Source organism: Drosophila navojoa, chromosome 5 (genome assembly GCF_054131105.1).
Source record: "Drosophila navojoa isolate 15081-1374.11 chromosome 5, UAZ_NAV_1.0, whole genome shotgun sequence".
Lineage (NCBI taxonomy): Eukaryota > Metazoa > Arthropoda > Insecta > Diptera > Drosophilidae > Drosophila > Drosophila navojoa.
Genome location: NC_142893.1, coordinates 21,745,922 through 21,773,250, shown reverse-complemented (window position 1 = coordinate 21,773,250; position 27,329 = coordinate 21,745,922). Strand labels below are relative to the sequence as shown.

The 27,329-nt window shown below is 43.2% G+C and overlaps 2 protein-coding genes and 1 long non-coding RNA gene across 4 annotated transcripts in view; 1 reads left to right on the top strand and 2 right to left on the bottom strand.

Annotated features, from left to right (window-relative positions):
* Window positions 1-26,123, bottom strand: part of Prosbeta5R1 (Proteasome beta5 subunit-related 1) — a 55,820-nt gene extending 29,697 nt beyond the window's left edge. The window contains exons 1-2 of one of the 2 annotated variants that reach the window (XM_089260782.1): window positions 25,876-26,123; window positions 24,991-25,797 (exon numbers count right to left, since the gene is read on the bottom strand). In XM_089260782.1, the coding sequence (XP_089116908.1) occupies window positions 25,003-25,797; window positions 25,876-26,025 (945 nt within the window). In that variant the 5' untranslated portion in view covers window positions 26,026-26,123 and the 3' untranslated portion in view covers window positions 24,991-25,002. Of the gene's footprint in view, window positions 1-24,948; window positions 25,798-25,875 lie in introns of those variants that run through there. The other variant, XM_018103330.3, reaches the window with a different exon arrangement.
* Window positions 4,272-4,840, bottom strand: LOC149091184 (uncharacterized). The gene is made up of 2 exons (XR_016197070.1): window positions 4,748-4,840; window positions 4,272-4,691 (listed from the first exon to the last, which is right to left on the bottom strand). It is a non-coding gene; the product is annotated as an uncharacterized LOC149091184 (long non-coding RNA).
* Window positions 22,679-24,059, top strand: LOC149091183 (uncharacterized). Its single transcript, XM_089260781.1, has one exon. It carries the CDS (start codon window positions 22,690-22,692, stop codon window positions 23,698-23,700), a length of 1,011 nt encoding a protein of 336 aa, XP_089116907.1. The 5' UTR covers window positions 22,679-22,689; the 3' UTR covers window positions 23,701-24,059.
* Window positions 26,124-27,329: the final 1,206 nt, after the last annotated feature.

The window sequence follows — 27,329 nt, the reverse complement described above, 5'->3', positions numbered from 1 at the left end:
TTAAAATGCTTTTATTCAAGATCTGGAGCACAGACGGCAAACTGCAATAATAGAGAAAATGTATATATATTTAAAAATATATATATATGAATGGGTCTGTGTGTGGCAAGACAAAGACTGGCTATTGAAAAAGTCAATATGGTTTTGTTAGTTAGTGCCTGAAATACAGTTAAATTTCAAAATGCATTTAAGCAACACAAGAGAAAAGAGGCAAATCGATTTCAATTAACAATCAAGTTTTACAATGAACTTTATAATCCGCTTAAAAGTCGCTGCAGGAAATAGAAATAGAAATTGCATACCCTAATTACGTAATCATTTTTAACCAGTAACGGGTTTCCTTTGTTGTCTTTTGGTGGGTGAATTGTATGGGTGGAGGGGCAGCGGGGCATGGTCCTTGAGGGACTGACAGTGGCTCAGCTAGCTTGTCAATTTGTGTTGACTTAGCCAATCCAAACATTCTGGCGGATGCCTTCATTTCCAGCATTGGGTTTTACGGCCCACAAAATTTCACGCAGCCTGGTGGCTCGGTGGCTCGGCGGGTTGGTGGCTCTGTGGCTCGACAGTTCCCAGCGGAACTGCCCAATTTGACAGGCGGCTGTGGGACGCACAAATTGAAGACATGTGCTGAATTTTATGGCTTTTAAATAACAAGCCATAAAAGCCGGTCCTGGCGGTACGGGCGGTCCGGGGGTCCGGGCGCGCGGTCGCGGCCGGGCCACTGGCGCAAAGGAAAGGAGTCAACAAACCGGAAACTGTCAAAGGAATCAAACTACTTAAAACGAAAGCGAAAAGCAAGCAATGAAAACGAAAGCATTTCGCTGTGCGTGGTTTTATTTAAAAATAGCACAGATACAATTTTATGCGTATTTATTTTCTTTGACTTTTCTTCTTTATGTAGCGTTATTTATTTTTTGCTCCATATACACTTCAGGCGCGACGATGAGCTCGCAGTTTTTTACACATGTTTTATGAAACGGTTGCTCGCCCGATATCTGGGCCAGAGTCGGAGGCAGAGCAGGAAAAGGAGGAGCAGCGGCAGCAGGCAGGAGCCGGAGTCGGAGTCGGTGCCGGCATAATGAATGTGAAACGTTCATGGCGTTGCGTCCTTGCGCCTTGTTGGTGAAAATTACAAGTGTCCAGGGAATTTGTTTCGGGGCCTTCGTTAACTTGGCCACAGGGTCAGCGTGGCACTGGACCAGCGCTGTGGCATGAGGAACGAGGAATGAGGAACGAGGAATGAGGAACGAGGAATGAAGAATATGTAATGAAAACAAACGAAACGAAACGAAATGAAACGCAGAGCAAATCGTTTTTATCTCTTAGAGCGAAAAGACAGCAGACAGCAGACAGTGGACTGTGGACAGACGACAGCAGGACAAGGGAGTGGAATGAAAGAGGCGAGACAGAGGGTAACCGAGCAGCAAATGCTGTTTACACTCTACAAAAAAAAATTGACCAGCTCTTTGCGTCCAGTGGCCTGGCAGTCGAATGAAAGCGAGCAAATAAAAGGGCGACAACAAAACGAATTCCGATAGCCAAGTTAAATGCTTGCAGTGATAATGACCAGAGCCAGAGCCAGAGCGGGTCGCGGATGGCTGGGGAAAGCACAAACAGCTGAAAAGCCAGTGGCAGTAAAAGCATTTAGATTTCACTTAAAAGAAACTAAAAATGCAAACGAACTCGCTTCAATGCTCGTAATGGCAACCAGTCATGAAATACCAAGGTGCAAAACCCAACAGCAGCAACAACTGCAAGAACACAAGTAACAAAGGCAGAAGCAGGAGCAAGAGCAGGTTTGCAAATTCTACTCCTGCTGTGAAACGCTTGGGGTCTCCCCACCGCCCATCCAGTGGAGCTGCAAGCGTTCGTTGCGGCTCTTGGCAAAAAGCGTGCCCCACAATTAGTGCAGCTGAAAAGTGAACTCGGTAAAAAGCCTCAGAATCTCGTTTAATTGTTGATGTGCGGCTAGGAGAACGCAGGGTGCATCATCAGTGGAGGGAAGTCCTGAGTTTTTGGTCAAAAACTTGCACCTCAATTAACTCGAAAGTCTTGAAGCGAACAATTAGCAAAGGGAATCTAATATAAGAGCATTAGATATGGACAACTAAAGTGAATGATGGCGAATTCATTATTTCTTAAAGTGACTCGAATGCAACAATCACATTAAATAAATGATGTAGATTCCTTATCATTTACGATTAGTATAATCTGTACTTCGTTCGTCCGTATGTCTGTTTCTTTCTCTGCCTTTATTTCCGTATCGTTCATCTGTCCATCCGCGTGCCCATCCGTCGTCTATCTGTTATGCCATCTGATCGTCTGACTGTCAGTAGGTCTGTCGATCGGTCTGTTTGTCTCCTCTACTCGCCTCACTCCATCAACTTGACCATCAATCCACTCGTCTACATCTTACTGTGGTGGTCTGAGAGTCCGTCTGTTGATCAGTCCGCTTGTCTGTCCGTCTGCTTCTCCGCTCGTCTGACATTCTGCCCGTCTGCCCGTCTACCACTCCCTCCGCCTGTTCGTGGATTCATCCGTTCGTCCGCTAGTCCGTCTCTTCGTTCGCTCATCCACCCGTCTGTCTGTATGTACGCAGGCCATATTACTGGTATTGAAACTGAAGACATTAAACTATGAATATATACTTATCTATGGTCCCACCTTAGAAATCCATATGATATTCGGATATGGCAAATCGAGCATTTACTATATAAACTGGCGTTGTTAGCCCCTGATATAAAATTTACATACTAGCCCCATTCATTGCCAATCGAGTAAAATTATATCTTCCAATGACACAGTTAACTTACTACAAACTCCTCTCTGACCCTACCAAAAGAGACTCAACTGTTTTTGGTCTATGAATAACTTAGACGTAGTCGGTCTTTTGTGTTTTAAATGGAAAAGTAAAGAATATGCAAAATTCCAAATGTGACACACGAAATAATGAAGAGCTGCTCGAAAAATGTATTCAATTTTGGCAAAGTTCTAAAAGTTTGAAGTGAAAGCCTAGGCCTTTGCTAGAAAAACTTTGTAGGCTTTACAAGTCAAAGTTTTGTGTGCTTTTTGACAGGAGATTTAACAACAATTTGAGACCCTTAGAATCATTTTGAATGTTGTTGCTCTTGTCTTCGGCAACGCTCTCTTGTTTTACCAGCTGCAAATTTAACTTCCCTCTTTATAAACTTTCATGCTTTGCATCTCTTTGACGTTTCAATGACTCTCGATTCCCTTTTCAATGTCGAAGTGCATTTTGTTTAACTTTTGCCTTTTGGCTTTAAGCTGTTCTTTCAGCCCTTGCCTATCTGGCTATATAACCGATAATCGTTAATTTTAAATCCTACATAAATCACTAGTTCTTCTATCCATGCACTAAAGCGATTTATTTAGTTTTCCGCTCTTGCTGTCTGCTTAATTTTTTTTTATACCCTGAACCCATTGAAAATGGGAAATCAGGGTATAATGTTTTTGTGTAAAAGTATGTAACAGGCAGAAGGAATCATCGCAGACCCCACAAAGTATATATATTCTTGATCAGCACGATGAGCTGAGTCGATATAGCCCTGTCCGTCTGTCCGTCCGTCCGTCCGTCTGTCCGTCCGTCCGTCCGTCTGTCCGTCCGTCCGTCCGTCTGTCCGTCCGTCCGTCCGTCCGTCCGTCTGTCCGTATGAACGCCGAGATCTCAGAAGATATAAAAGCTAGAGAGCTGAAATTTTGTGTGCATACTCGTGTATACCATACGCAGTACGAGTTTGCTTTATTTTTTCGATAACTCATCCGATAACTTTTTTATCGAGAATAATCGAAAAATGTATTTTGTTTTTTGAGCCTCATCGGAGTACTATTAGATGTAGAGACTTCAGATTTACTGTGTATATATATATGTAGAATACAAACATTTTGTAATCAACAGATTTTGGATACCACGCCCCCTTCGCCCCCAATTTGTAAAAAACGTATTTCAAGTACTAGAGATTTGTGCTTTGGAATGTACACACATTTTGACCATATAATTACGCCCTGAAAATTTCATTAAGATCGTATGCTTACAAACGAAGTTATTCACCAAGTAAATTCTCATACTGTTGTCCACACTGCAGCGCAGCCCAAGCGCAGTCGCTGCTTACTGCGCAGTTAGCAGAGCGCGGGCGCGTGAGGTTGGATGCATGTAAATGTATGTGTGCGTGCATAAAAGAAGTGCAGAATGATAAGAATATCAGCTTGGAGGGTTCAGGGTATCTCTTAGTCGAGCAGTCTCGACTAGAGTCTTCTTACTTGTTTTTACATCAGAAGACGGGAAAAGTGCAGGGCATAGTGTGACAAAATCACTTGAGCCGGCTTAACGAGGCTTGTAATTGAATTATGCGATTTTATTGTGATTATTTTAGAGCTCAGAGTCGCACAAACAGACAACAGTGTCGACTGGCTGGCAGTGAGGGGGTAAGGGCGGAGGGAGCTCTGAGTGAAGTTCGTGATGTTGTCGCACTGAGTAATGAGATACGTAAAAGTTATTTAAACTTTTAAATCCGCGTCAATGCCTTTTACTTTAGCATTCGCTCATTTTGCGCTCGCCGCGTTTGCCGCGCTGGCTCGGTCGCCTCTTGGTATGCTACACTTCTAGCAGCCACATCCTAAACGTCCCGGAATGTCGGCTAGTTAAACGTTTGAAAAGTTTGCCAACTGAATCGCTGAAATGATTTGGAAAATTACAACAACCAGCCGACAAGGACGACACAGACACAACCAAATACAAATGAGTCAACGCTCCCACGTCGCCCAGCAGTTGGCCAAATTCCTCAGTCTCCCCTCCCTGACGTTGTCGCCATCGCCCTCGTCCTCGTCCTCGTCCTCGCCTAGGCATTCGTTCGTGCATATTTCACATACCAAGGCAAAAAAAGGGTTGATTGGCATTTCTCGCAGAGTAAGCAAAAGCGTTTTTTGCTTTGCTGTGTTTTTAGGGCCCCAACACCTAAAGGGGGGCCCGGCCCGGCCTAGCTGGCTGGCTGCTTGGCAAGTGTTTTCAGTTTTTTTTGGGGCTGATTGCAAGTACGAGTACACGTTGCCAGGTCCGGCAAACACAGCCTCGACAGAATGCTTTGTCTACGTCCTTGTGGGTGTTTATTTGAGGAGCTCTTCGGCTCTTTAGCTCTCGTATCTCTCACAGGGACGTCTGCCTGTCAGCCGAAATTCATTTGTATTCGAAAATCCCCTTTTGATGAACTCGACGCTTTTCGTGTTTGTCTGCAATTTTTTGATAGGCCCCCTCATCGCTGTGCCTCATAACACTCTTTCCTCTGGCCTCGTTGAATGCTTTAATGCAATTCCTAAATATGTTCTACAGAGTACAGAGCGCCGGCAAAGCCCCCTTTGATTACTTCACTATACGACGCAACACAAGTTCAGACAGGTATTATTTCAATCTTGTGGATATTTGCACGGGATGTTCCGTCTTTAGTCTAGGCTGCAGCAGTTGATACAGCTTTCAGGTGACAGAAATGTTGCGACCTTCCTTCCAGATTGATTGAAAGATAACAATATGTTTTAAATTAAAAACATGATGTATTTCTTTTTTTTTTATGCACTGAACCCATCGAAAATGGGAAATCAGGGTATGACGGTTTGGTCAAGGGTATGTAAGCAGAAGAAAGAGATGTGGCAGATTAAAAATCGATACCTACTCCCGTTATATTCTTATTAATTGAAAATCTTATCCTTTGCTAGAAAGTTAAAGTCTCCAAATTTTAAAAGTACTTTTTTTAGATTTATGATATATTTTGATATAAAAATAGAATTTCGGTCTTTGGGTTCAGGCAATCTTGTAGTCGAGCAGTCTCGACTAGAGTTAACTCACTTGTGTTTTATTGTATCACTTGAATATTTCACTTAAAGAATTTCTCAATCGATAGCTGGAAAATACTCGTCTGGCTGTTTATTGCTTGAACAACCTGCTCGTCTTTGGGGTAATAAATTATCATTTTAATGTAGATTTGTGCCAGCAGCGAGCAGCACCTGCCAGACTCTCTCTTTATATAGTTATGCACATTTATATGTATGTGTTTGTGTGTACGTTCTCCCCCACCAACCACCCATACCAATTAGCATCTTGCTTTGTGCTTCGGTCTGCTCTCGTAATGTTCATAATTGCAGCAGAGGCCCTTGAAAAACTTTAATTGCTCTCTCGATGGCTGAGGCTGTGGGCAGGAGGAGGCGGCTGCCAGCTCGAAAACCGATTTGTTTGATTTATGGGGCTAGCATTTATAAGCGCTTTGTTCCAGCGGAGATTCTGCACCACCCAAACGGTATATATACGCATATACATGTATAATGCCCACTTATAGTGGCCAAATTGAATCAATAAAGCATGCATAAAAAGTTGGCGAAAATAAATTATTATATTTCGCCCTTTCAGTCCCAATTAATGTCAGACGCACAGACGACAGCCAGGACGAAGATGCGGAGGACAGCGACGTAGCGGAATAAAAAAAAAACAATAAAAGCGAATTACATTAAAATTACACAATCAGCAAAAAGCAGAAGCACCAGCAGCAGCAGCAGCTGAAGCAGAAATGGAAACCTTGTTACGCTGCATGGGAAAACAAAAAGCGAAATGATTGCATAGAGTAGGCGAGAGGGGTGGCGGGGTGCAGCACTGGGCAACAGGTTCTTGAACCAATTGAAAACGTTGTTAAACTAGTTTTAATTAGACAGCGGAGCCTGTCTGCCATCCCCTGCCCGAGTCGGAGTGGGCCAAATGAAACAATGGCTCATAGAGAGAATAATAGCGGACATCCGATTCAAGGTAATTTCAAATCATGAGCAAGGCAGAAGTGGCATACTAATTAGATGTGGCTGCCGACAGCCGAAACGCGCATGATGTGCGAAAAAGTGTGAATGATGTATTAGGGTTGAGTTCGGCTAACCGCCATCCAGTCAAAAGCGCATCAAAATCAAATCGGAATTGCAGCAAAAGAAGTTCGCTTAATTACTTTCTTTGCGAATTAGCTGAGCGGAAATAACGAGGAAATAAAGATGAGCGTGGAACAGGGAGATGGAGAGCAACAGCTAGAGCGGGAGCGAATTAGACTAAAAGAGCAGCGTTTGCTGCAGTCCTCGGTCTGGCGATTAAAGAACTATAAAGAAATTGGCACGTAATCAGCCAAAGCTGCAGAACTTAGAAGCAGCATTTCATTAACTGAATTGCTTTGATCTGATTCTCACCCACTCCTGATGAAGCTTTGAGTGGGGATAAAAATGTAATTTTCCCATGATGATTATTATGATTATGAGTTCAAGATAGGATATCATTAAGGTATTACTTAAAGGCAGACAGAAAGGGAATCGTTTTTGGTGTTTGTACTTATTATGAAATATAACAATAGAAATATAAGCAATAAAAAACACACAAAAAATACATGTATATATGGAAATCAGCTAGAAAGCTATTATTAATTTATTTATTTATATATCTTATATTAGGTTTTTTTTATTTTTTTACCTAGATCAAAAAATCAAATATTTTTCAGAAATAAATTTTTATTTTTATTTCCAATATTTATTTAACAAGAAAATCTTAAGGACTTTTGAATAAATATCAGATATAAAACTAATATTTAATTTTCTTAAAATATTAAATTTAAGATCTTTATTTATTAAAAAAGATAAGCTTAATTTATTTAAAAAAATATTTTTAAAAATTCAAAAATTTCATATCAAACATATATTGAAAGGAAAGCTTTAGTTGTAATTTATTAAAATATTAAATATACAATCTGAAATAATTGATAAATATAATAAATGCTTTAAGACTAAACCAAAGTTTAATTTTTAATCAAATACTAACTTCTTCTACCAAGAACCTAAGGACACTGACTTAAAACTAATTTAAATAAGTGTTTTAGTTCATTTAAACAATTGTTTTCAGTTTTTGACATAAGCTATTGATATTTATTAAAAACAATTAATAATTTAATATTCTTTATCACCTGTAAAATCGCAACTGGCTTTGCTAAGCATTTGCTCTGTTTCAACGTAGTTCGCATTAAATATTTGTAAGCTCAATTAGCAAGCCAATTAAACTGGTTTTAAGTATATCAATCAACGTGAAGAAATAAGTCTTGAGCTTGCCACAAACCTGAGCATTACCCAATGGGACTGAGTTGACTTGCATTAGCAAAATGCTTTGCAATAAACAAAGACTTAGTTCATATAGTTGTACATTCAGATACATGTATACATGTATATCCTACACCGTACTTTTTTATATGCACAGATAAATATATTGTTAGCTTCAGCTATCCGCGATGTGAAAAGAAAACCCTCAACAGACAACAACATCAACCAATATTAAGGATATCCATCGATCTAACGCATAATTTAATTTCCACCTCAGTTATGATTTCCACCTCAGATAGATAGCTTTAGCAGCTCTACTATCTGATATTCCACGCCAATGATGCCATCTAACTCGCATGGGTTCATCACTGCGTCCAGTAATCAATTCAAATTAAATCAAGTAATTATTCTCTCGCTCAGTGGGTCCAGTTGGAGCTAAAGGAAGTCATCAGCCAGGCGACATCCTTGCCGATCATATGCAACATTCGGAGCAACCGCAATTTGGAGCGGACAAAACTGTTTGCTCTGCTGCGGTGGTCATCGTCTCGCCCACGGACAGTTGTCCTACGGCTGAGATTGATTGAGCGTAACCTCGACGCATTTCTCAATGTCGAAGCGAATTGCTGAAATTTCTTGGCGTTTTCGCTGTGTTAAATTGCTGGCATTGCTACGCCATGCACCAGCAACGGGCTTATCCCTTTGCTCTGCCCTCTCCCCTCTCCCCTCTCCCCTCTCCTCATGCAGTCCCATCTCATGGCTGCCACGTTTTTGCTCTCTTGGCCAAACTTCATTGCCATGTCGAAGCCAACAGGCAGCGATGCATGCCACTCGTTTGGTTAGGCCATCCATCTGTTGGCCCCTACGTGCCTCAGCCAGCTGCTGTCGCTGCTTTGGCTGCTTTGGCTGCTGCTGTTGGCGGTAACTTTTGAGCACTTCAGTGGCTGGTGGACAACGGACAACGGACAACGGACAGTGGCTCGGTGGTTCGGTGGGTTCGCTTCACGCTGCTTGTCAGTGCGCTGACAGTGGAATTGATTTAATGCTTTTTTGTGCCCCAGCCACAGGTGGAGTTGCACAGACTCTCCTCTTAATTGGCCCCGCTTTGGCGGTGTTTATTCATGCGTTGAACTTGTCCGCTTTTTGCCTCGACAAAACATTTTAATTATTGCCACAGCGAGTGATACCAGCAGTCGAATGGGCGGCAGCGCCAGCTGGGCAAAAAATGATAAGCGCATAATTGCCATCAATTAAGTGGCAACTGAGGGTGCCTCCTGCAAAGAGCGGACACTACCTACTAGACACCTTGCGTGCGCAATCGAAGCTCCGTCTGTTTGTCTGTCGCTCACTCTCGGCCTAATTGAACTGGCTCCCGCTTAAGCAAGTAGATCAACTAGTTTAATAAAGCTTTTATCCAAAGCCAAAGAAATCTACACACAAGTGAATGGCTTATTTACTTGGACATGTGTTTAATTAGGAGGTTTATCTTTTTTTGTAGTTATTCTTCCTGGCTCCGTTTCTCTGTCTCTCTTTATCTTTCTGGATCTTTTGTCACAGTCCTTACTTAGCTCTCTCCCTCCCTCCACCTTTTTACCTCTTTCTTTCTCTTTCTCCCTTTATCTTTTTCTCCTTTTCTCCTCTCTCTCTCTCTCTCTCTCTCTCTCATTTAATCTCTCCAGTTTCCCTTCCCTCTGTGCTTCCCTATTACTTAGTCACTTTCTTTCGCCCTCACTTATTTTGTATCAATATATTCCTCTTTTATACATTCTCTCTCCCTCTCTCTCTATCTTTCCCCTTCTCTCTCAATCTACCTAAGTCTAATTGCGCTCTGTGCCACTGCTCATAATTATTCCCCTCCTGCAACATTTCCATCAAGCCCTTCTGTTCACTCAAGAAATACTAGTGCTCTCACCTTCGTTATTTATGATTATACTCTTCAGGCTGCATATTAGCCGTCTCTTCAAAATTATGTCAGCTCCCTCAATCCCTCAATCTATTTACTACAACTGTTGGGCCAAATTCACTTATCTTATTGTTAACTTGAATTTTATACCTATATTTTTACATTTGGGTTCACCCTAATTACTCTGTCTCTCTTGCGTGGTGAACTCTCATTACTTGCATTAATTCGCCTAGCTCTAAGCAAGCTGCGCTTGCTCATACGTTTGTACTTTTAGTGTATATTAATAACTCTACGAATAAACGTTGCACCTACGATGCGCTGAATTTCATATACGGCTCATTAGTTTAGTTAGAACAGCATCCCCATACTCTGAACTCATGCTAGACAGAAAAACGCTTCTGATCTTACATTTTGGCGCCCAACGTGGGGCATTGCTGTTCAAGTTCCGTGGAACGCATTTAGAGTTATAGTTTGGCTTATGTACAGACATATTCTGCATACATACTTCTGTGCATAAGTGGGATATATCAGCATACAAGCTATTAGTTGCGCATGCACTCGCTTGCCTTGCTGTTCGCACCGGTCATTCACTTTGGTTGACTTCGCTGTCGCTCTGTGACCCCCGTCGTCGCATCACCGAGTCATCTTCTTCGTTTTGTCAATCTCTCGCAGCAAAGCAGCTTCTGCTTGCAATCTTCGTCACTTCGCTACCCCTACGATCCCCCCGCGATCGCAGCATCAAGTTATTGGCAGTGCGCTTACCATCATATTCGTCAAACGTTTGGATAATCATATTCGTCGAATTCGAAATACATAAGTGCGGTTAATCACAAACGCACTTACATACACATATACATATACAATTCACCGCTGGAATTACTCTTCTCACTTGATATTATTGAGTGAAACTCATCGCCGAATTTCTGCAAGCTCAGTTGAGTGGAATTTGTCTCTTGCATTATTCGTCGCTCTTATATTCATCACGCAACATTAGCTCAGTTGAGTGAAATTAGTCACTTGCATTTTTCTTCGCGCTAATAAATATTTTGTGCAATTTGGGTTTAACTCTGGTAGTGAATTTGATCATCGTTATTTAAATAAACCCATAAAGTTGTTGTTGATCGAATAATGTCTCTGGAGAGCCTTAAAACACAGCGCGCGAATACTCGCCGCAATATTAGCCGCATCCGCAATGTTGTCGATCCCAAATTAAGAGAAGGGAAATCTGCACCAGTTCAAGCTGAATTAAAGTGTCGCTTGGAAATTTTGGAAGCTTACTTTAAGCAAGCAATGGTATTGCAGACTCAAATTGAAAAGGAATGTTCGACCGATACAGGACGCACCGAATTGGAGGAACTGTATGTAGAAATAAAGGTTTGCATTACAGAGCAACTCACGGAGGATATACACGAATCAACATTCGCTGCGGTATCTGGGCCCACATTCTTATCGTCGGCCAAGCTGCCCAGACTTGCGTTACCTACATTTGATGGCAATTATGCGGACTACAAGAATTTTAGTGCGCTATTCAACCAAATGGTGGATCAACAGAACAGCTTATCAAACATCGAGAAGTTTAATCAACTAATCAGCTGCTTAAAGGGACCAGCATTAGAAACGGTCAAGGCATTTCAGATCACACCTGAAAACTACCGAAAGGCACTTGATCGTTTGAATCAACGCTACGACAACCCAACATTAGTGTTCTTGGACAATATCTCGTCATTATTTATGCTCAAGAGTGTATCAAAGTCAAACAGCCACGAAATTCGAAGTTTGATTGACAACTCTACAGCATTGTACAACTCGCTAAAATCATTAGGCAACGAGGCACAAATCGCACAGGCAATGTTAATAGCCATTGTTATGGATAAGATGGACATGGAAACTAAGCGCAAATGGAACGAATCATTGGATTATTCCAAGTTGCCTACGTGGGATTTATGTGTACAGGTAGTTGAGAGGCATTGCCAATATTTGGAATCATGCGGTAAGTCCGAATCGAGCCAGGCCCGTACAGCGACTGCTAGCAAACCACGAAGCCAGACAACCACGCGACATGGTTTGTCTTTTAATTGTTCAACTCACTCATGTCCTCTTTGTCTTAGCTCAGAGCATCGAGTCTCACGTTGCAGTCGACTTCAAGAGATGTCGGTTGCAGAGCGCTATGAAGCAGCGAAACGACATGGTCTGTGCCTAAACTGTCTTGGCAAGGGCCACCAGGCATCCAAGTGTCCTTCTACTCAACGATGTCGATGTTGCTCGAGACTTCATCACAGCTTACTACATCGAGAGGCAGCTGTGAGTAGATCGACAACTATGTTGCCCAGCGGCTCGAATTCAAATGATGTGGTGACACATACACACACCAATCGAACAGACCAAGTCATTCTAGCAACGGCCATCGTTGAGGTCATGGATGCATCTGGAAACTACAGGATCGGTCGTGCTCTATTGGATTCTTGCTCACAGGTGAACTTCATCTCAGAACAGTTCGCACAAGCACTACGCTTGCCAAGGGTCAAACGTCACATGCGAATCTGTAGCGTTGGTGAGTCACACACATACATCAAGTTTGGCACTTCGGCCACAATCAAATCACGTTTGGAGGATTTCAAGATGCCCATTGATTTCTGCGTAACGTCACACATTGCCTATCAGCCAGAATCGGACATCGACACTTCATCATGGAACATACCGAAGAACACACCTTTAGCTGATGAGAAGTTTCACAAAACTCGTCATATCGATTTACTTATTGGCACTGAGACATTTTTTGAAATTCTTGCAGTGGGACAAATCAAATTGGGTCCCAACCTTCCTATGCTTCAGAAAACGTTACTTGGATGGATTGTGTCTGGACGCTATAAGGGAGGACAGCACAGGAGGAGTCAATAAACAACAATTTGGAACGACTCTGGCGTATCGAAGACTTGAGTAAACCAATCGACAAGTTCATACCTGAGCAACTGCAGTGCGAACAAATGTTTACTCGCTCTGTACGCCAACAAGCAGATGGTAGAATTATTGTTCGGCTACCATTCAAGGATGACCCACGACATCTAGGATCTTCATACGAGTCTGCTAAGCTGAGATTCGAGTCACTGGAACGGCGCTTAAATCGCAATCCCGAGTTAAGGGCAGCATACATAGCATTTCTGCGCGAATATGAAGATTTAAATCATATGAGTTTGGTACACTCACCAAGGCTTGACGAGCCACATAATTACATACCACATCACTGCGTCTTCAAGCCAAATAGCACTTCAACGAAGCTCAGAGTTGTCTTCGATGCCTCAAATCGAACTTCATCGCAACAATCACTCAATGATTTGCTAATGGTTGGACCGACTATTCAGACTGATCTATATACGCTTCTGCTACGCTTTCGAACGTACAAATATGCACTGACTGCCGATGTTGTGAAAATGTTCAGGCAAGTATTGGTGGACTATCGTGACCGCAAGTTCCAATACATTCTTTGGAGAGATTCAACAGACAAACCACTACGGACATATTCACTAAACACAGTCACATATGGTACGGCCTCAGCACCATATCTCGCCATACGCAGTATGAAATATTTGGCTGATCTACATATGCAAACTCACAAATTGGGATCACAAGCTATAAATTCATCATTCTACGTGGATGACTTTCTTTGTGGGCATGACACAGCAGAAGGCCTGCAACAACTCAAGGCAGAGGTCATCGAAGTACTTGGCAAGGGCAAATTTGAATTAGCAAAATGGCATTCGAATCATCCGGACTTTGTCGACGACAGCACGATCAAAGATTTGAATCTAGAAGATGGCTCAGTTACTAGCACATTGGGCTTAGCATGGAACCAACGTCTGGATGTGTTGCTATTTGCCTTTCGACCCAAATGCTCCGTTGATGCAATCACCAAGAGGACAATTTTATCTGTGGCATCTTCACTTTTTGATCCATTGGGATTGGTAGCGCCAATCATTGTGACAGCAAAGATCATTCTACAGGAATTGTGGATAGTCAAATTACAATGGGATGAGTCTGTGCCGCAAAACCTTTATTTAGCTTGGAAATCGTTTGCTGCATCACTTACTTCACTAGAGTCGCTGAAAATACCTCGATTCTGTATGCAGCCGAACACCAAGGAGTTGCAGTTGCATGGATTCTGTGACGCTTCCATACGTGCATATGGATGCTGCATTTACGCACGCACAGTTGCAGCGGACGGCGAGGTTCAAGTTCACCTGATCACGTCAAAGTGCAGAGTAGCACCAACTCGTAAGTTGTCGCTACCAAAACTGGAACTCGCTGCTTCTCACCTACTAGCCCAACTCTACGTGAAAATCAAGGGGATTTTCACATCGAACCAAACCTATCTGTGGAGCGACTCGTCGATAGTTCTTCATTGGATACAGCAACATTCGTCGACACTATCAACCTTTGTTGGAAACCGCGTTTCTGACATACAAGAAGCTACACCGGACTGTCATTGGAGACATGTCCCAACTAAATTGAATCCCGCCGATCTGGTCTCGAGGGGGTGTACACCCATCGAATTGAACGAATCAATCTGGTTTATGGGGCCGGCGTATCTAAGACAGAGCTCAAACACTTGGCCAAAAGACAAACATCATGAACCAGATCCTGTGATTGTAGCACTTGAGATGCGCAAGTCAGCTTTCAAGGCTACGACGGATATCAATCATCTACTCGACACACTCAGAAACATAAGTTCGCATCGTCGTTGTTTGCGAATTGTTGCTTGGATGCTGCGCTTTATACACGCGCTTCGGAAACCCGTTGAGCTGTCTACGCCCTCGCCATCACCTCAAGAGCTACAGCGTGCATTTAATTGCATTATTTGGAATCTGCAGCAGCAACACTTCGCAGATGAAATTCACGCTTTGAACAAAAATAGGCAAATATCAAGTCATATAAAATTTCTAAATCCATTTTTACAGATTACAGACGGATATCAACTATTGAAGGTTGGCGGCCGTCTCGAATTGGCAAATGCTCCGGAGGTTCAGAAACATCCAATCATACTTCCCAGCAAAGATGATTTTGTTCGTCACTACGTGCAGTTTCTTCATGTGCAACACTATCATGCTGGCTCAAAGGCACTTGTCGCACTAATTCGTCTGCAATTCTGGATCGTAAATGCTCGAGACCTGGCTCGTTCTATTGTCAGAAGGTGCGTGCACTGTGTGCGCTACAAGCCAAGGTTGCAACAGCAACTCATGGGAAATCTGCCTGTAGAGCGATTGACGCCATCGAGACCTTTCGCTCACTGTGGAGTTGACTTTTGTGGACCAGTCAACGTCTATCTCCGCATTCAGGGCAAGGCTCCTCGCAAGGCCTACATTGCCATATTTGTATGCTTCGCCACCAAGGCTGTGCATATCGAAGTGGTATCTGACCTTTCAACGGATGCTTTCTTAGCCGCGTTGAGGCGCATGATTGCACGACGAGGATTGCCTGTGGATATATTTTGCGACAATGCCACGAATTTCACTGGAGCAAGCAATCAATTAAAGGAACTGCGAACCTTCTTCTTCAAGCAAGAAAATCAACAGTCAATTATTAGTTTTTGCACAAATGAATTCATAAACTTTCGTTTCATCCCACCCAGAGCACCACACTTTGGCGGCCTCTGGGAAGCCGCAGTTAAAAGCGCCAAGGGGCTTATGACGCGCAGCCTTATGAACGCCCGTTGCACGTTTGAGGAATTGGCCACAATCACAGCAGAAGTAGAAGCCATCCTCAACTCACGCCCACTCACACCACTATCATCAGATCCAAGCGACTTGGGTGCTCTGACACCTGGTCACTTTCTAGTTGGAGACTCCCTGCGAGCATTGCCTGAACACAACATAGAAGATGAACAGTTGAAATCTTTGGATCGCTGGCGTTTGATAACTGGTATCAAACAATATTTTTGGCGACGCTGGTTGACAGACTACTTCAATGAGCTGAACGTGCGCCACAAGTGGACCAAACCATCACCCAGTATCTCTATCGGGGACATGGTTCTCATACATGAAGACAACGTACCTTCTCAGAAGTGGATAATGGGTCGCATTACAGCTACAATTCCTGGACGAGATCAACGAGTACGAGTGGTAGATGTCCGCACTACCAAAGGCATAATCCGGAGACCAGTTCACAAAATAGCGATTCTTCCTGTCTCTTGAAAGACTTCGTCATTCAATGGGGCCGGGATGTTGGGCCAAATTCACTTATCTTATTGTTAACTTGAATTTTATACCTATATTTTTACATTTGGGTTCACCCTAATTACTCTGTCTCTCTTGCGTGGTGAACTCTCATTACTTGCATTAATTCGCCTAGCTCTAAGCAAGCTGCGCTTGCTCATACGTTTGTACTTTTAGTGTATATTAATAACTCTACGAATAAACGTTGCACCTACGATGCGCTGAATTTCATATACGGCTCATTAGTTTAGTTAGAACAGCATCCCCATACTCTGAACTCATGCTAGACAGAAAAACGCTTCTGATCTTACAACAACTAAACCGACATTTCAATGACTAAAAAAAAAATCATCGTCAATTATTTCCATCGAAATATTTTCATTTAATGAAATCAAACACCAGAAGTTAAAGAACCAGTGACCAGATTGACGGGATTCCTTGGGTTCGGGGCTGTTCACTTATCGATTGGTTTTTCTGCGGGAATCCTGGGCCCATTTGAATTTGATTGGGAATGCGACGTTTTTGCGCGTCTGTCATTTTTCAGTTTCATTTAATGGAATTTGCAACAATAGGGCGCCAATTTTAGTGTTCATTTTTTTGTGTTAAATTGAAACATTTATTTATAAACAAGACAAGGGCCACGCAGCGCTGCGCAGAGGCCACAGCTAGAGTCGGGCCATATCGGAAATGCGAAAGCATTTCAATCAACGCATCAAAAACGGCCAACACAAAAGTATTTCATGCAAATTGCGAGTGCCTGGGCTTCGGCCCGGGCTGCTGCCCACTCAAACTCAAACACCGACTTTTTTCCGCAGCATTTGCGCCCTTTGTGATTTATTTCGCTTCTCAGAAAAACTATTACAACAGCAGCATCAGCACCAGCATCAGCGACGGCCCTTGAATTGGGTTTTTGTAGCAAGTTTTTGTTTTAATTAAAAGTGAACTTTAATCGGAAATTGACAAACGCAGCTGGACTTTAATGGCCCAGCCGGAGCTGATGGTGTCCAGGAGTTTTGAATGATTTCGTGATTTCTCGTCTAATTTTTTGTATTTCTTCTCTTATTTGGACAGTGGGACAAATTCAAACCGGGGGCCACAATTGGTTTTCCATCAAACAAATTGAAACACTCAGCGCTGGTTGTGCAGTGCTTGGTTTTACCAGCTCAGCTACGACTGCACTTAACTTAAAAACGTTTCATTTTATATGGCTCTGCTCGCCGCTGACCCCCCAGGGAGCAGGTCTGCCCAGTCGGTCGACGTTGCGCCATAAAGTATGCAACTTCATTGATAACATTTATTTCAAATGCACTCAAAAACCACTCAATAGTATGAAATTTGTTGCAGTTTACCTGCACACAACTCACCCATGGAAACACACACACACACACACTCACACATACACCGAAACACACATGCACAAACACTTGATGCCTCGTCTCTTGGGCCCAACGACGCGTGCTCATATAGCAGAGCCCAGCAAATGAGCATTCATGTTAAGTGTGTGTGTATGTGAGTGTGAGTGTGGGTTTGTGCTTGTGTGTGTCTAAGTTGAGTTTATATTAAAAATAGTTCTTTATTATATTTCCCACATGCTTTGCATGTCTGCCCTCCTGTGTGCCTCTCTGTATGCATGTGTGTGTGTGTGTGTTTGTCCCAGTGTATATACATATATCCTGGTTTTGTGTTGCATAAATTTTATTGAAATGCGCAACATTCATTTCCCGTTCAATTTGTGTGCATAAAAGTTGCCACATAAATATGCTTCACTTGGAAGGGCCAACACAATGGGCATACAGACACGATTCCATCGATTGCGTAGCCTAATGATTGGATACTTTGGATAGTTGGGAAGACAGACCACTAACCAGAGACATTGACACTCAACGGAGCGCCTCCAATTTCCTGTCTTGCTCACATACATACATACATACATATATATGTATATATGTATGAGGGTCCAAGTGTTGCTGAGTCAACGTATTCACTGTCTTCCATTTCAATATTTTCAGTTTATATACATATTTATGTGAAATATAATATTCGGCTCTGCAGTCGACTCGAATCATTTTAGACACATAATTTAATTTGTCTTTAAGGCAAGCCTCATATTAAATTCGAGTGGAAATTAAATTTGCATTCAGTTTCATTAAATTCACACCTTAAATTCAAATTTGTATGGGACTTTAGTGAATGCATTGGAAATATTTTTGCAAAAGATAAAATCATTTACTGAATATTTAATTTGACACAAGGCTTATTATTCACGAGAATCAATGCAAGTCTTTTGTGTAGATTTTATATTGTGCAATTTCTCTAAATTACTAACATTAAATTAAACTCTTTGTGTGGTGGCCCGGGCGCTGCATTGCTATACTGCATTCACAAGCACATAGATACGTGTATGTATGTATGTATGTGTGTGTGTATGTGTGCATTGCAAATACATACTCTTACATTCATTATAGCATTAGCATACAATATGTCAGTTATGTTAGTTATGTTTAGGCTGCCTGCTGATGTGAATTTGGTCGTGTTCGACATATAAACCTGTGTTCTAATACGAAAAATTTGCATAGTATGTGTGAGTGTGCATGCGTGTGTGTGTATCTGTGTGTGTGTTGAATAGCTAAAATATGGCCAGTTGGCTTGTTGGGGTCGATTTTTGCATAAATTAGTAACAGACAGAAATGTACTTTGGGACTGAACTAGAGCAGGAGCAGGAGCTGGAGCTGGAGCAGGAGCTGGAACGAACGCTGGGGGTGAGGGCATCGACAAATTAGGTTACGTCGTCAATGTTGTGGAAAATAAAATAAATAAACCAAAATGGGCAAGATACTAAGTACATACATATATATATAGAGAGAGGTATGCATATACATACATATATCTCTCTCTCTCTCTGCGTATGTCTACTAAACACAGTTGCTTATTATAAAGGGATCTGACCCAAATTTCTAGAATAAACGACGACACATGCAAAAGTGCAATTTCATTTTGCAACAAACAAATTAATAGCATAAGGCTAAAAACAATGAGAGCAGCACAGATAACAAATTACTTGCTATGAATAATAATAAAGTGCAGCCCGAGTAACTAGCTGCCCATGGACACGCCCATCATCCACAAGCAGGGAGAGAGGGGGAGAGTTCGTAATGAATTTCAGATGGCAATGACGACAACGATGACAATGTTGACAAGCCGATGAGCATAAAAGATGAGCGCACAGAGAGCCCAGCCAGCCAAACATAAGTAAATGTATGTGCATGAATTTTTAAAGTCGTTTGTTTCGACAATCGAAATCAACAAAATTGCAATTAAATATTTGTAAGCGAATGTACATTGAATATTGTTTTGCATGGAAATCCCTTGTAAATCTGCTCCTACAAATCTCCTCTTGTAAATGCTCTGCTGTAAGTCTTCAATTCATTCAGCTGTGTATTTCGTAGCGATTTTCTGTTGAAACTGCGCTCCAGAACTTTGGCATTCGCTTCAAAAATTGCCTCGAACGTACTGAAACAATGAGCAAAATTTCATTACCGGACTATGGACGATTCATTGCGCCAGCGGATGGGTCTGTGGGTCGTTGGGGGGGCTGCGGGGACACTTGCTACAATCTTGACGACAATTGAAATGGAAAAGAAAACGAATGAAATGTGGGCGAGCATTTGCTTGCCATTGCCAGGACTGTTATCCCCTTCCTCCTCCTCCTCCTCCTGCTTCAACTTCTCCTGCTTCTGCTTCTGCTTCTCCTCGTTGTCGCGTTCGCTGTCAACGGGCCTGTCAACTTGTCGTCCCGACCACCATCGGCTGCCTCTGCTTCAGCTTGACGTTCCTCTGGTTATTTGCATTAAAAATATTATTCATTGCAATCACGAGGATTTGCACAAAAATGTGCTGCAATGAGCCCTTTTGGCCATATGCGAGGCGGGCCGGGCCGGGGATGGCTGGCGCCGCTTTGTCTCGAGCGGATAATGAAATAGTTGTGACACAATTTGGCAGTGCCCAACAGAAGAAGAGAAGCGCAACTAAAGAGTTATTCTGGATGTGATAAACGACCAAATCCTGAATGATAAGTTGCAAAAATAAGCGCTTATTAAAATGGAAAAGCAGGGGAAGCGAGAGACTGAAAGAGAGATTTTCATTCACATAGAATACATATATATTTATTAGTTAGTATTACTATCAATAGATTCGTACATATACTTCCTTAGATATATATCCCATCACAAGTCTCATATCGTTGCGTGCATTCTATCATTGCATAAGTAATAGCTAGTCAGGCCACTTAGGGGCAATTTTTGTGGCTATGCTGTAAGCGTCGGCAGTCAGAGTATAATTAGACCGGCTGATAACAAACTTCCATTAAGTGTGCAGCAACAATAACATGGCAACTAATTGCCGTGAATTTCAACAGATATGCGACTAATATGCAGTTGCCGCCTTCAAAGTGTGGCAATAAATGGAAAATGCACAGCGACAGCAACGCTTTGAAGTTGCCCCATGTTGCAACAGCAACAGCAACAGCAACAGCTACGGCAGAGGCAACGGCATGTGTGGAGTGTGTCTGAGGCCAGGAGCTGATAAATTGGAAGTGCATTTGACACCGTAGCTGTTGTAACTGCAGAAGATGTTGCTGTTGCTGTTGCTGTTGCTGCTGCTGCCATTGCTGTTGCTTGTAATGTTGCTGCTGTTGCTGTTGCTAATGTGAACGTTGTTGCTGCTGTTGCTGTTGCTGTTGCCGTCGCTGTGGCTGTCAGTAAGGCGCGTGTCTTGGGCTGGCTGGCCCTGGCGCTGCATTTGCATTTGCATTTGTTGTCATCGTCTTCGTCTCGACTCTGGCGGCTCCGTTAATGAAAACGCCAAACGAGGCAGCGTCCGCAGTTGCCATAGTCATTTCCCGCCGCCGACCGCGCGTTTCCCTCGCCAGCTGTTGCAGCAACTCATACGAGCGGAGCTGAACGTGTATTCCTTGACAGCGGCAACACTGTCAGCTATTGTTGCTGACACAGCGCGTTGAACGACTACAAGATGCTCTGTAAACGCAGATTTACTCTTGGTTAAAAAACTAAAAATAGAAAACAGAGCAAATAGTAAAATAAATAAACACATAATAAATAAAAGTATAATGAGAATAAATAACTAAAATTTATAAAAAAAAATAACTACATATAGAAATAAATAAATAAAGTCGAAATACAACTTTTTTTAAATATATTTTTACCATATTTATATAAACTTATATTTAACAAATTGTGAAAACTGCAAAATAAATAATAATATTAAACAGATAAATAATAAGACAAATAAATTAATTAGAAATTAACATACAATAAATATAAGTGTCCTTTTTAAGAAATAAAAAAAATGTAATTTAATTTTATTTATTATTTCCTTTACATATATTCATTTTTTTTATATCTCTCCCATTGCTGGGTATAATTGCAATTCTGTGGCATCGCTCTCTACTCCATGTTGGCACTGGTCTAAATGAAGATGCCGCCTTCCAGCTGCACATCATCCAAAGCCGCCAACTCCCAGCCCAGCTCAACAGTCACGCTTGCTTGTCAAACACTCGCGACACTGTCCTGCCCCTTGCCAGTGCGCCGCGCAGGCTCCGTAGCATGCATCGGGTCTCTGTTCGCTTGGTAAAATGCATTTGCATATTTGTATCCTTATGCCTGCCAGTTAACCCGCACCGTCTGTCCCGCCGGCCCCGCCTCCATGCGCGCCCCCTTTCGCGTCGCCTAACTACTTTTCCTGTCTCCCCCATTTGCAGGCAAGCGGCGCGGCTTTTAACGACAAAGTGTGAAATTTCATTGAATTTGAGCTCGTTGACAAAAGTGGAATGGCAACAGCAACAGCAACAGCAACAGCAACAACAGCAACAGCAGCAGCAACCATTGCAGTGGTGCAGGTGTTGTTGCTGTTGCTTTTGAAAATTAATTTAAATTATAGTTTTTGTTATCGTCGCATGCTTTTTAAGCGCATATTAGCCGAGGAGCAGTGGGAGCAAATGCGAACAGCGAACTGCTAGTGGGGTGATTGGAGTAGATTGGATGTGGATGGGGGCAATGGGGCATGGGGAATATTTTTCTGTGGAAGCAGCTAATTTTGTGGAAAATGATAGCCGCAATTAATATGCCGTCAACATCGTTGTCCTTGTGCATTATAATTTTATGCAAATTTGTAGCACGCTGAAATTGGAGTAGACGAATGGACGTAGCTGGCAGGAGTCGGCGGGCGGGCGCTGCGAGGGCGCCTGCAATTTTTGCTACTGTTTGGCATAAGTGGTGTCATGTGTAATTGACAATGAATGAGAACTGACACATGCTGTAAATTTGCAGTGGGGAATTGAGATGGAATGTTGAACAGAGCTCCAGCCAATTATTCATATGCGCAACGCGATAGTGTCCGGGCCAGTGTCAAATGTGCTCCATCAAGGCAGCAGCTCACCTTAAATTTCATTTCATGTTTCCAACTCAATATGCTTTCAGATCAAAAGTCAACAGTACAAAAATGTCGAGCAAACACTTTACAAAAACTTCTGTAACCTATGAGGAGCAGCTGAATCAACTCATCTTAAAGCTAAAGGAGCAGAAGCTGAGCAGCAAACCGAAGAAGCCGACGATCGATGAGCACCGCAAGCGTCTGCACACCGACTACAATATTGTCGATGGACGGAAACTGGACGTAAACCGAGACAGGAGCAAACCCATATCAAAGTTCTCGCCATGTCGCCCCAGTCGAAAATGCGTAGAGTGTCAGCAAAAGGTCAGCGGGAAGGAGAGCTCCAAGGCTGTGAACGAAAAGCTGAAAAACTTTAAATTTAATTTTCCCATGGCAAGTGAAATTAAAAAAGTCGAGAGTATCTCAGGGAAGCTGGACTGCACGAAGAGGCCCAATCGAGAGAAAGTTGAAGAGGAAGCCTCCAAAAAGAAGGAAACAAGGAAGCAAAGGAAACGTCCCGTCGCACAACATCAACTGGACCGAATGTACTTCGTGCTGGACACCAATGTGCTCATGGATAATCTCCAGCTGTTGGAAGACGTCTCCAAGCTAACACTGCGCGACACTGCGGGCAGCATACTCTATATACCCTACATGGTCCTCAAGGAACTGGACTCGCTCAAGTGCAGGCAGATGACGAGCTATGCGGCCAGGCGTGCCATAGAGTACCTCAATGACAAGTTCGACGATCGCGAGCCAATCGAGGCACAGTCGGCGCTGGAGGACGCGGACCAGCTCATCGATATAGACAGTGGAGACGACAGCATCATCAACTGCTGCCTGCAGCTGAAGGAGCAGCTGGACCTCATGATTTTGCTGACCAATGACAACAATCTGCGACTCAAGGCTCTGGCCTCCTCCATTCGCGTCGCGACATGCTACCAGCTGATCAGCTACAGGAGCAACTGGTGGAGCCAGCCCAGGGAGCGGCGGCCAGCCCACAGGCGCCACAAATACAGAGTTGGATATTAGGTTTTAGTTCTCGATTCACTTCTTTCATTTATTCAGTTTTTTTTTTCAGTTTTGTGTTTATATTTGTCTTAAATTCATTTGTGTTAATTTTTGTGTGTTCTCTGTTAAAGCGACGCGAAAAGAAATTCGGCAAGTGTGTGTCCTTTAATTACAACGGCCATTGGGTGAGCAACATCAATGCATAAAACAATCTCAACTTTTGGCCAAATGACTGCGAGAGAAGCAGCAACAACAGCAGCAGCAGGAGTCGGGGCCTACACACACAACAGCAGGACGAACATATCCCACTGACAATATATCTACGACCAACTTTCGCTCGCTAACGAACTTTTTCTATAAATCAAAATAATAACTTCTAAGCTGTGTGTGAAGGGGGATGATGAAGGGAGGGGAGCGGTGGGGTGGGTGTTGGGGTTACATGGCTTTTCCACATGGCGCTCTACGTCGAGTCTACGCATTGGGAACGTACACTTCCCGTTATTTTCTGCATTCTGGTGTCTTTTTGGGTTGTCATCAGCAAATGTTGCAGCACGCAGAGATGAAAGCAGCGAGGCTTGGCCGGAAAGGCGCAACCACAAAAGATGGAAGCAGAGAGGAGAGAGCAGCAGCAACAGAGAGGAGAGGGAAGAGCAGAACGACACTCACTTACGCAGAGCATGCGATAAATTTAATAAATTACAAACCAAATCCGCAAATTTGTTGAATTTCCAGAAATAAAAAGGCAGAAAGGACGCCAAATGACTGTGGGGCCAGGAGCGTTCCTCCTGACTGCTGCCTCCTGCCTGCTGCCTCCTGCCTGGTGGCTAAGGCGCCAAATGGCAGTGGCGACATTTGCACGGCATTTGGGGAACATGTGAGACAGCAGCTGCTGCACGTGCGTGTGTGTGCGAGAGAGAGAGGGGGAGAGTTGGGTGAGATGAGAAGAATGTTTGCATTTTGCGGGCAAAAGTTTTACTGTAAATTGCTTTTAATCTAATGAACACCGCTAGAGCATCCGCTCGAGAGGCGTGAGCCGAGCCGAGCCCAGCGGAGCCACTACGACAAACGACCCCTGACGTTAGAGTCATTTTTCCTCGGCGGTTTCATTAGAAAATTACTTAAGCTGAAGGCGCACGTATTTACTTACTAGGTGAGCGCCTGGCTGCCGTCGGTTTGGGGTCCGGCAAAGGGTTATCTATTTTGGCTAAATAGCCGAGCTGCAGGCAAGCTGAAGCCAAGCTGGGGCTAAGCTGGAGCCCAAGTAAATAATTATTTGGTTTTTCTCTCTCAATTTTCTTTCGATTGGAAAACAAACGTAAAGCCTTACACATTGACTGCCTTCTCCGTGGTGACGGCCGCCATTTGGGCCTGCACATCCTGCCGAAGCTTCTGCAGGATCCACTCGCGGCTCGTGCAGGGCATATTGGGATTGTTCTCGTAGTTCATCGGCTGGTTCTCGAAGACGTCGTGCAGCTCGTGGCAGTCCGTATTGGAGACGTTGCGCCAGCCCTTGTCGGTGATGTGATAGAGCCGCACTATGCCGCCCGAGTAGGCGTCCTTCCTGGTGGCGTGATAGATGGCGCGACGTGCCAGGTCGTAGGCCTCCTCGTTGCTCAGGTCCCAGCGATAGCCGGTGTCCAGCACGCCCAGGGCGTACGGCGAGCCGCTGCCCACGGAGAAGACACTGCCGTGCGATCGCATGCCCTCCGAGTCCACGTAGATGAGCTTGCTGCCCTCGTCGTCGCAGCCGGCCAGGATCATGCCCATGACGAGGCCCATGCCCTTGTACTCCGCGCAGATGTTGCACATCATGCGGGCCGCGGCGTCCACCGAGATGCGGCGCTTGTAGCGCAGCTCGTGCAGCCGGCATTCGCGGGCCAGCACGCGGTCCCAGTACACGCAGTCCGCAGCGCCGCCGGCCAGGGTGCCGAGCATATAATTATTCAGCTCCACGATCTTCTTCATGGTCTGCGAGCCGATGTACTCGCCGGAAGTGGCCCGCGAGTCGGCGCACAGCACCACGCCCCCCTGATACTTGAAGCCCAACGTCGTCGTGCCATGATCAAACTCCATGCGCACCTTGCAGTGCTCCAGAATTTTTGGCAGATTTACGGCTGGCTGCAAGCGAGGGATGCGGGATGATCAGTGGTTAATTAATAATTTACTGTAGCTCATAATAATGGGTCACTCGAATACATTTTCGAAGGGCGGAGCCATTAATGAATAGGGATTGGTGAAGTTGCTGGTGGCTATTTGAATCTGCTGCAGATCCCACTTCTTTTGCACCTCATCGAACTTGTTCATGAAGGGCAGCTTGTTCACGCCCGATATCGCCTCTAAGGCCATGTCTAATGTCTAAGAGCGAACAGCTAATTTTGAGAAATTTTTAAAGGGCCAAATACTAAATCTGAAAAGGGCTTAGAAAAATAAGTTATGAAGTTTAAATCAGGGCGACATGGGCTAAAAGCACATTTCCCAATTGGAATATAATGAGACAATTCTGAAATTGAGTAAAGTTAACAGAGAATATTGTAAAATATAGAAAGCGACCAAAATTTGCAATCTGGAAGAATTCAGAAAATAAATATTGAAATTTAAATCATAGTGAATGGGTTTCCAATTAAAATTACATCAGCTTATAAGAAAAATGGGAGCTGTGTAAGGCCTAATACAAATTTTAAAAATTGTTAGACTCAAATTTTAAATCCTAAATAAATAATGAATAATATTAAATATAGAAGTAAAAATAAATACAAGTACAAAATACAGCGACTTTTCCTACTTCGGAAATAATAAGAGAATTTATAAAACGGATTATATGTTCAATACAGACGATTTTAGAAAATATTGAGAAAAATAGTAGTCTATGTAAGAACTGAGAAACAATTTTCTAAAATTTGCACAACATACACATTCGTTAAAATGAGAAAATCATGTTGAAATAGGAAACAAAGCAATTTCCCAAATGGAATAAGTTAAGCTAATAAGGAAATCGTGAAAATGTGTGAGAGTAAACAGACAATTTTGTAAAATTACGAAAATAGTGAAATTCTGAATATATATAATTAAATGTTGAAATCATGGTGAGGAGAGACATTTCCCAATTAGAATAACTCAGGCTAATAGGAAAATTCATTTCGCTTGTAAATTTACTTGTTTATTGAGTTTAAGCAAGCACTACATTCATGCTCTGATGTGCATCTGTGCAGTTTTCAGTGGAAGCAGCGGCCAATTTGCCGTCTTAGCCCAAATCTCGCACTTCACTTGGCGTCATCTTGGCCTTGGCTCAGAGTCGCTCTTGTTAAAACAGGTTGAGCTAAGCTCCAATTAATTGCCAAGTCGCTAGAAGGAGAGGCTGAAAATAAGAATGAGAATAAAGCAGGAGGCGGATTGGAGCGGTGGAGCGTTGGAGCTGCTGCCCTCTAATAAACTGGCAGCGGAAATTTTTAACAAGTTGCCGTTTGCCAGTTCCCGCCTGGCCAGAGCTGTAATTAACGCACACACACACACACACATACATATATTCGCTAAAAAGATGAAGCTGGATCCCTTGCTTGTAACTTGCGACTTTAATGCAGCTCAGAGCTAAACTAGTCGGGATTTTGCATATCAGATTGCCACTGCTTGCTGCCAGCTTCCAGCTCCCAGCT